This window comes from Pipistrellus hanaki (assembly GCF_964339955.1).
Source record: "Pipistrellus hanaki genome assembly, chromosome: 2".
NCBI lineage: Eukaryota > Metazoa > Chordata > Mammalia > Chiroptera > Vespertilionidae > Pipistrellus > Pipistrellus hanaki.
The window spans coordinates 74,277,040-74,286,983 of NC_140504.1; the positions used below are offsets into that span (position 1 = coordinate 74,277,040).

Genomic DNA, 9,944 nt, shown 5'->3' on the forward strand with positions numbered 1-9,944 from the left:
GGATCAGAACTTTAAAAGATATGAAAGAGGAGGGCTGTATAGAAAGAGTGAGAGGAAAATTTGGAAGTCATTGATGGAGAACAGCAACGAATCAGAGGCTGGTATGTAAAAATGGTGTTAGATGCCTGCAACTGTGACCCAGTTGCCAATTAGAGGATCAAATTTCATGAGGACATTTGACACAGAAACTTGGTTTCATGGAAATGTTGGCTACCAGTCAAATGAAGAGCAACATGGCATTTGAACTAAAGGTCCAACTCAGTGAGCCACTGGGAAACTGCAAAATTCTTTGCAAGTTCTTCAAAATATCAAACTTCCAACAGCAACAATGGAACAAAAATCCAGAAGCAAGTAGGAAAGTGATCTTACAAAATCACACTGTAATATCTGGCTTTTACCATGCATATGTTGTTGCCATATTTAAAACCTCTTATGAATAAACTAGTGTTAATACTGGTACATGGTTATGGCTTGTCCAATCAGACATGCACAGAGTTGATCAGATGAATGGAGACTTGTGCTTTTTGCAAGCTTGCTGATGCCAAGATAAATGAGTGAGAAACCATGGTATTTTCAATCAAGTGGAACATTTAGCATGACATAGAAACACCCACTCCTGCTTTAAAAAAAATAAAAATAAAGTGTGCATTGTCTTCCAAAGGGATGATTTCCGCTCTATCCAAACAGATGAAGTGTCAGCTGTGAGGCATGAATGAGGGCCAACGTGGCCAGTAGCAGAAGCTGGGGTGGAAGCCAGGAGGAAGTTCTGGGGACTCTAATGGTGTTCAGAGAAGGGGAAAGAGAAAAAGGGGGGATTAAGAGGGAAAGAGAGAGAAAGAGGCTAAAGGGAAAGCAGGGTTAGGAATAAAAAAGAAGGAGGATGGGAAAAAGAATCTAACCTAGGGACTGATCAGCCAGTTGATCAGACCAACCCAAGACCTGAGTCAGCCAGACAGACAGCAGCAGGCATCCAGGGGAAAACCAAGTACACAGACCTGCATCCCAAGAATATGTGGAGGGGGAAAAAATGATCAAAAACCACGATTTGTACTCCCAAATCTTTCACAATAAAATGTAAATTTGCTCTGAGCAGGACCTTCCAAAGCCCTGCAGAAGGAGTTGGACCTGGTAGCAAGAATTATGTTTAAAAAATCCATAGTGCCGTGGCTCCTATCCCCAGTCCCTGTGCCACAGAGGCTACACTACACAGGCCCTGACAGTCAGTGTAAACATCCAGCAACAGCTTTCTTTCAGCTCAGGGTCTTTTCAGGACGCGTCCAGGAGACCAGAGTGTCTAAGCGATCTTCTAGCTGCCACAATTTAAGTTATATAAATGGCACTGAAAACTCATATAATAGTGAATGTCAACTGTAATTGAAAAGTTAAAAGATTTAAAGAAAAAAATGTGTCTGGTCCTCACATCTCTTACTTAGGTTAAGAAAATTACTACCAAAAACCTCTATTAAAGTCACTCTGATATTATTTATTAGTGGAGGCTAAAAAGGGAACTGTTCTTTTTATCATTCCCTTTTTTTTTCAAGGAATAAAATTTGATGTTGAGAGAGGTCAGGACATGTGCCAGGCTCATGAGTTTTCCCTACTAGCCCCTACCACTGTTTTCCAATATTTATCTTCCCAGTTCATAATGAAACTACAGATTAGAGGAAACTCCATGGAGAACATCTTCTAACTCTTGTGAAAATGTGCGTACCTAGGGAACCACTCTCTGACAACATGATCGGGTGGGTATTTGAAGAGGATGGGCCAGGAGAAGATGGGAGGAGGTATTCCTCAGACTCTCTGATTTCTTGTCCTAAACTCCCTGACTGGAGCTGGCTATAACTCCATTTAGGAAAGCGAAAGGAGAAGGAAACTCTGCCTGTTTCCCCTGCCAGCATATCAGTAACAGGACTGAATTCCAGGGTTCTCTGCCAGCATGACTCTGGCAGCTGCCCCAAACCCCTCCTCCAACGACAGAATCTGCTGCTCTCAGAGAAGGAAAGCCTGCTAGGTCTCGCACGCCCACTCACACGTGCACAGTGGATTCTCAGCAAGGCCCTTGGAAAACCAGAATGTTTTCTTATCAACCAGCAGAATGGACAAATCAAAGGATGACATTTAGGGAGAAAGGAAATCTGCAATTCCACTTGGACAACTTGTAGGAAGCAAGGCACCCCCCAAGCTATGTCCTGGCAATGGCTCGTTCTCCACTCAGAGAGGAGAGTCTGCATGGGAGACACAGTGGGATATGTTTCAGATTATAAATCATCTTACCTGCCCACAAATTTTCCTTAGCATAAAACAGAAAGAAGATGAGCTGGAATGTATAAAAAAATAATATGCACAACTAAAGGAACTATTCCAAAGGCAATTCAACTAACCTGGACCTTCTGAATATGGAAACTTATTGAGCATTTGCGTAATTCCTGTATTTTGCATTGACTGAGATCATGGGGTGCTTTGTTTTTCTTAACATATTACATTAATTCATTTTTTCATATATATTTTTCACATACACACATATATCACTTAAAGCTAGTACATGGCAATATAATGGGGTAGGTTAACTCCTACAAATGTTAGTTGAAGCATTAAAACACAGTTTTATCTAAAAGAAAATGACTTTGGTGTAGCCAAGTCATTTTAAATACTGCTAATTTCAAATTCTTTGAAGTGTCTTACTCATCTTTGTAATCCTAATATAATAATTAAAAAAAAAATGTTAGTTGAATGACAAAGTGAACAAATGTAAGTCCAGTCCTGGAAAACACAATCTGCCATAGCTTTTTAGATCTGGCTTCTGAGATTTTGTAAAAGATTAGCATTTTTAACACCAAAAACAAATGTTAATTTCAATTATAAGTATTTCTTTATTTTATACAGCTTGAGAAGGAATTCTCAAATTTTTTTTTTTCAAATAATGGTTTAAAATCCTGGAATGAAGCAGTAAATAAATAAATAATAAAATATTTAAATTAATATTAAAACTTAAATAGCAAAATAATTTACTGCAACTCCTAAATTTTACCTTGCACTTATCCAGAAAAGTTTGTCACCCACTTACACATACAAATTTTTGAAAAACTGTTGATCAATGGTTTCCAACTTGGCCACTTTGGAATCATCTGAGGGTAGATGTAGACAAGGAAGACAAAGTTGCAACCTGTATGGACTTCTTGGTCTTGGCTTCTCCTCTGAGTACTTTAACACCTACTGAGCTCTGGCCCCTGGGGGTTGCCTTAGTCTGGTCCTATACATATCTCTGTTGGAAAGGTCCCTCACCTCTTAATCATCCTCCTTTACCCCAACTTGAATTGTCTTCTAAGTCTCTACTTGGGTGCCATATCTATATATATTAAAGGCTAAGTGACCAACCACCCATCCATCCTACTACTGTCCGGCCAGCCAGTACAAAGGACACACACTGGCAATTTAAAAATAAACATTGACTTGCACATGTGCAATACATATAAAACTCTTATTGGTGCTAATTGTACACATTTTAATTTTATAATACTGCTAGAGGCATAATGCACAAAATTCATGCAAGGGCTTTGGCCCTCCCAGCCCCGGCTTCATCCAGAAGGTTGTCCAGAAGGTCATTCAACTGTACGGTCTAATTAGCATATTAAATTTTTATTATTTATAGACTAGAGGCCCAGTACATGAAATTTGTGCACGGGGGGGGGGGGGGGGGGGGCGCGGGGGGGCCCTCCGCCCAGCCTGCACCCTCTCCAATCTGGGACCCCTCGCAGGATGTAGAACTGCCCATTTAGGACTGATCCCAGTGGGGTCGGATGTCCCTCTCACAATCCAGGACTGCTGGCTCCTAACTGCTCGCCTGCCTTCCTTCCTGATTGCCCCTAACTGCTTCTTTCTGCCAGCCTGATCACCCCCTAACCACTCCCCTGCCAACCTGATTAATGCCTAACTGCTCCCCTGCCAGCCTGTTAGCCCCTTACTGCTGTTCCCTATAAGCCTGGCCACCCCTAACTGCTCTCTCCTGCAGGCCTGGGTCCCCCCCAAACTGCCCTTTCTTACAGGCCTGGTGCCCCCCAACTGCCTCCCTTGTAGTTCTGGTCCCTCCCAACTGCCCTCCCCTGCTGGCCATCTTGTGGTGACCATCTTGTGTCCACATGGGAGCAGGATCTTGGACCACATGGGGGCAGCCATCTTGTGTGTGGGAGTGATGTCAATCTGCATATTACTCTTTTATTAAATAGGATATTATATATACTATTTTGACATGTAATTTTTTTCAGTAATGTAATTACCACACAAATCTTCTAATTAATTTCCTTTCAATGTGCAGGAATCCATGCACTGGGCCACTAGTTCTCTTATAACTCTTAATTCTCTGTCAGGGTTGGGTTCTCCTGCTTGTTCTCAAAGCTGTTTGTGCTTCTCCCAAATCAGATGCTGATCTCACTTGATTGTAATGATGCCTATCCATTCCTGTCTCTTCCAGTAACTGGTCAGCTCCCTGAAGACAAATGCTGAGCTGTGTCTTCCCAGCCTCGGGAGTTCTGCATGTATATAGACTATAATTTGATACTTGAACAAATTAGCATATCTTTACATGGAACAGGGAACTGGTACTACATAGAAATTAAGGGTGTAGTCTTTTACCACTTGCTGGCTGAGTGACTTTTTGGGCAAATCACTTAAACACTGAGGCACACATTTTTTATGCTCTATAAAATGAGAGTAATAAAACACCTGCTTTATAGGAAAACTTGGAAATTTAGTTAGATTTTCCACATTAAGAATATTTAGCCATAAATTACCACAACTAACTAATATGAGCCCAAAGAATGTTATCTGTGAAAATAATAATAACAGTTATTAATAGCTATGAACGTTCTTGTCATTATCATCTATCCCTGTGTGTTTTGTCCTTAGAGTCAGAGATCCCTACCTCGTCAGGTAGGAACCTGAGGCAAAGAGCCGGCCATGCCTTCCCTTTGCCACAAGACAAGGGTTGCTCCCAAGAGCCTCATGCCCTCGGTCCATCCGATTGCACTTGTATCCTGACGCTCCTCTGTGGCGGCTCTCTGCCCAGGTGCCTCAGGAGGACTGACGGAGCTGGCTGCAAATAGCAGCCTTCGCCTTCTGGCTTATTACACGGGATTTTCTGCAAAGAGGTGTGTCAAGCCCCTCATGTCTCATCATAGGTTTCTGTTGGCTTCCTTCACTATATGTGTGTCCTCTGTGGTTTTTACTTTAGCCTGGACTCCAGGGGCGGGTGGGGGTGGGGGGGGGGGGGGAGAGAAGAAGTTTTATGGTGCCAAGAACAAAGATTCTGTGACGAAGCTGGGGCACAGGGATGTCAAAGGTATAAAACAATGTGGTAATTCTTCTCTAGGGCCTGTGTTATAGCATAATCCTGCTCCTGGAAGAAAGTACAAGAGGATGTCTCCTGGAGGTTCCATGAGGCCTTACCAATCTCCAGGGAAAAGATGATCCTAAGGCAAAGGTGCAGATTTCCACTGACAATCAAACACTGTGCTGACAATGGTCAAGCTGGAACGTGCTTGAGGCCTTCTCTCATTGTAGAGCAACACTTGTTCCCTTGCCCCACCTTTTTGCCAAGAACTTGTCACCACAGTTTCTATCCTCCAAGAGGTTTATCTGTTTGGACACGTGTATTATTTGGAATGCATATATTTTTTTTCAGTATTGACCCACTTTTCTGTGATCCAATAATATTTATCGAATGAATACTTGTTATATATTAGACTCTTCACTAAAAGCTTTGCATCTCTTATTGCATTTAATTTTAAAATACTGTGTGATTATTAACATTATTCCTATTTTCAGATGAGAAAACTGAGGCTTAGCAAAGGTAAATGATTTATCAAAGAATATAGTAATTGAGAAGTAAAGACGAGAAGTCTGTTAATAATAGTCTCTAACTTTAAGCTTTTAAAAACCAGTAAGACTCTTATAATTTATTTTCTATAAGTATGTTACTAGATATGCAAACATGCGTAAGATATGCAATGAGTGACTTCTTATTAAAAATTATTTCTTTTTCTTATAAATAACAAAATATATATACAGGGTAGGGCAAAAGTAGGATTACAGTTGTGAGTACACAAAACACAGAGTTTATTATTGTATTACTAGAGCCCGGTGCATGAATTTATGCATGGGTGGAGTCCCTCGGCCTGACTGGCCATCGGGGTCTATCGGGCCATCTCGTCCAGTCCTGATCAGGGCTGGCTGGCCAGGGGGAGTTACCACAGGAGGTTGGCTGGTCATGGGAGATTAGCTGTGGGAGTGACCACCAGGGGGCAGCTCCTGAATTGAGCGTCTGCCCTGGTGGTCAGTGTGCATCATAGCTACCAGTCGGTATCCAGTTGTCCAGTCTCCTGGTTGTAACAGTCACTTAGGCTTTTATATATATAGATTATTTTTCAATTATTGTATTATTTTCCATATGAACTGTAACCCTACTTTTGCCCCACCCTGTATGTGTGTGTATATATATATATATATATATATATATATATATATATATATATTATAATATAATATAATATAATATAATATAATATAATATAATACAATATTATACACTGAGTGGCCAGACTATTATGATCTCTGAGGGCATAATAATCTGGCCACTCAGTGTATATCCTATATAATAAAAGGCTAATATGCAAATTGTCCCCTCAACCAAGAGTTTGACCAGCAGGCAGGCTTCCCAACTGCCCATATCCCCTCCCCATGGCCAGGCTGGCCGGACCCCACCCATGCACGAATTCATGCACCAGGCCTCTAATATATATACTAAGTAGCAAGATTATTGTGTGTTCAGAAATCACAATAATCTAGCCACTCAGTGTATATCTCAAATAGTATACAGTTTCAAATCAGAAACCCAGGATTCAGTTCTGGTTCTTCCTTCAATGTAGGAAAGTTACTAAACTTCCCTGCCCTTCTTAATTTGAAAATACATGGTTGTATTAGGTCAGTAGTTCTCAAATGTTGGCCTGTGATGAACTTCATCAGTCTGAGGTGAAATGAGAAAAATAAGAACAATGGATATATTTGCATAAATTTGCTTATTTTATAAATCTGTTAAAGTGGCTATTTTTAAATAAACAATGGTGAGTTTTTTTTTCCCTTTGATATCCTTACCTGGCAAAATTCAAGTATGTCCTCCATAGCAGGACCTCACATTAAAAACACATGAATTTTTACTGGTTTATAAACCCAAAGGTCAGGGAACACTGAACTATGTGATCACACTAGAGCACTTTCTAGCTTCAAAATTCTATCCTGTTCTTAGATCACAAATTATATTTAACTGAGTCTAAATTAGAAAAGAAGAAAAGGTGTTATCCATGTTTTCCTTGTTTGTTTCAGCATTTTCCCAAATGTGTTCTGCTGAAAGATAGCCCCTGGCCAGATATTATAGCTATTCCACCAGAAAATCATTCTTAGTCAAATGAGTTTGAGAAACAATAGGTTAAAAAAGTTGGACAGGTTTCTTAACTAAGAGGTTTCAGAACCTATAAAATTCTTATGTTTATTGTGACTCCCCGAAAGCAGACGAAGCATGAGTGCTCCCCAAGTTATTGAGAGTAGATGCTCCCCAACCCCCTTTTGAGGATAGAACACCTATTCCTGAAATACATTTTGAGAAAGACAACCTCAGTTAAAGCTAAAAGAAAGTTTCTTCGTAGCTTTCATAATAAAGAAAAAATATAGCATTACAGGCAAGGAGACTCTCACTCACTTTATAATATTACCAAAACTATGGATATTTCCAAAAATTACCAAAAAAAAAATCCTGGATAAAAATACTTTAGATTGAAGTGCATTGGGACTAAAGAAGAATTTTGTGGCTATTTTGATATATATATTTTTTTTACCATAACATATTTTTAAAAATTATGTCAACAGATTTATACCCAGTAATTACAACATGATAATTAAATCACTTGGAATTTGCAGAAATCTGCAGTAACAAATTGTGACTATCACCCCTGCACAGTGAATAAAAGGTAAAATAAAACCAAGGTGAAAATTGAGCCTGAGAAAACCTCTGGATTCTTCTCAAATGGTGTGTTCTTATTAAATATTTCAGCAGCAGGAACAATTAATTCTGAATGCTTATGCTTGTGTCTCATGATTGATATATTACAACACTTCTATGATCAAAAAACAAAATTCTTGATAGAAGATAAAAATCTAATAGTGTGTACTTGTTTTACTTTTTCTTTGCATAATTATCCAATCAGAGTTTAACTTTGCCTTTTTCTATACTCTTTATGTGATCATATTAAATATCAACTAGCCAAACCCTTCAGCCTTCGCAATTCTAGATTCAACTCTCACTCAACACACTGAGGAGAGAACAATTGTCACTTGGGACAAACTACCCACCAGGAAGGATCTTTAGATGATCTGACACTAACAACCTTGCTTTCTGACTCCACGCCCAGCAGGGTTTTGACAAGCTTGTGGCTCTGCATTACCTCCACTGTTTTCCATTGTATTTTCCCTAATCCTGCTGACTAAAGCAGTCTGTCACCATAAAAAGGACCTGGAATTGGCTTCGGAAAGTGCCTTTGCAAAGGAACAAAAAAAAAAAAGGACATGTAACATTTACGTTTAAAGGCAGGAGAGAGGAAAGCTCTTGTTTTCATGCTCATGGGCTCAAAAGATTGTTTCAAAATTTTTATTTGCTGCAGATGACATTTGTAAACAAAATGCCGATTCTAAAATGAGAGCATTTAGCCAGGAAAGGGGGAGTGTCCTGTCCAGCAGATCAAAACTCATCCAAACTCCATTGGAGAATCCTGTCTATGAATTGACACATGACCGATGAGCCATGCTAGGATCCTCAAACCTCCGAGTGAACAGGTGTGCATGAGGTTTACACCAAAGACTCCAGGTTTCCAAATTAGCTTCTTTAAAACCTTAAGATAGTACTTACTGGCTTGGTCTCTGGGAAGGGGGGTTAAAAACACCAAACAACTCTTTTTAACAGACTACAATGCTCATCTAATATAATTTGATTCCACATTCAAATACTGTACTTTGACACAATGCCAATTCAAGCTCCTGTGAACATCTGCTAAACCTAATAAGAAGCTGGTTTTTATTTTTGTAATAAAGAGATCCAACTGAAAAGTAAATAACAGAGAGAGGGGGGGAAAAAAGTAAAAGTTTATAAAAGTAACTCCTCCACACATTTGAACTTAGACTATCCACCCTATAAAACACTATTCCTCCCTCCCCCAAATCTGGAAAAGCAGATCACACTTAACGTCAACATTTCAAAACTATTATCGCTTAAAAAATTATTGTTAAAACACAAAACATCAGAGCTACTTGCCTTTTGGCAATTTCTGTGCATTTCCCAGGGCTAGTGCAAAGCTTCCACAGAGAAGGAGACACCCCAAGCTGGACAGCATGTTGCATTTGCCACCTCCCAGGGAGTGATGCTGGTGGGTGTCCCGCAGCCCTGGAGCCGCATTTAAGTGGACTGTCTCCGGGTGACAGAGGCGGGCGGCTGCATCGAGCCGTGCAGTGGGCTTACTCACAGGGGGTGGAGACAGGATGACATCACACCCTTTCTCACACCAAAGAAAAGAAAGGCACAACAGCAAAAACATATCATAACATTTCCTGCTAGGTTATAACTGTCTGCCTCTTCCCTCTGTGACATAAACATCAAACTTATGCTCGATCTGCATGTGCGAAAGAAAAAGTATTTAGTCAATGTTGAAACATTGGTTGGGCTATTTTTTTAAATCCAGAAAAGACACACTTAAAACCATTGGAACGTTAAAAATATAAAATAAAACCTTATTAGGAAGAAAACTGTTTCTAATTATCTAGTACACCAACCCAATTCTTTTTTTAAATGGGAGTAAACTCATAAAAATGCGCTTTTAACCATTCTGAAGTTTTAGTATTATAAGAAA

The 9,944-nt window shown here is 39.8% G+C and overlaps 1 protein-coding gene across 36 annotated transcripts in view; it reads right to left on the reverse strand.

The window, feature by feature from the left end:
- Positions 1–9,543, reverse strand: part of ABI3BP (ABI family member 3 binding protein) — a 237,401-nt gene extending 227,858 nt beyond the window's left edge. For 11 of the 36 annotated variants that reach the window (XM_084875432.1, XM_084875409.1, XM_084875406.1 and 8 more), the window contains exon 1: positions 9,353–9,542. In XM_084875432.1, the coding sequence (XP_084731558.1) occupies positions 9,353–9,431 (79 nt within the window). In that variant the 5' untranslated portion in view covers positions 9,432–9,542. Of the gene's footprint in view, positions 1–9,352 lie in introns of all 36 variants that reach the window. The other 25 variants (XM_084875427.1, XM_084875425.1, XM_084875421.1 and 22 more) reach the window with 6 other exon arrangements.
- Positions 9,544–9,944: the final 401 nt, after the last annotated feature.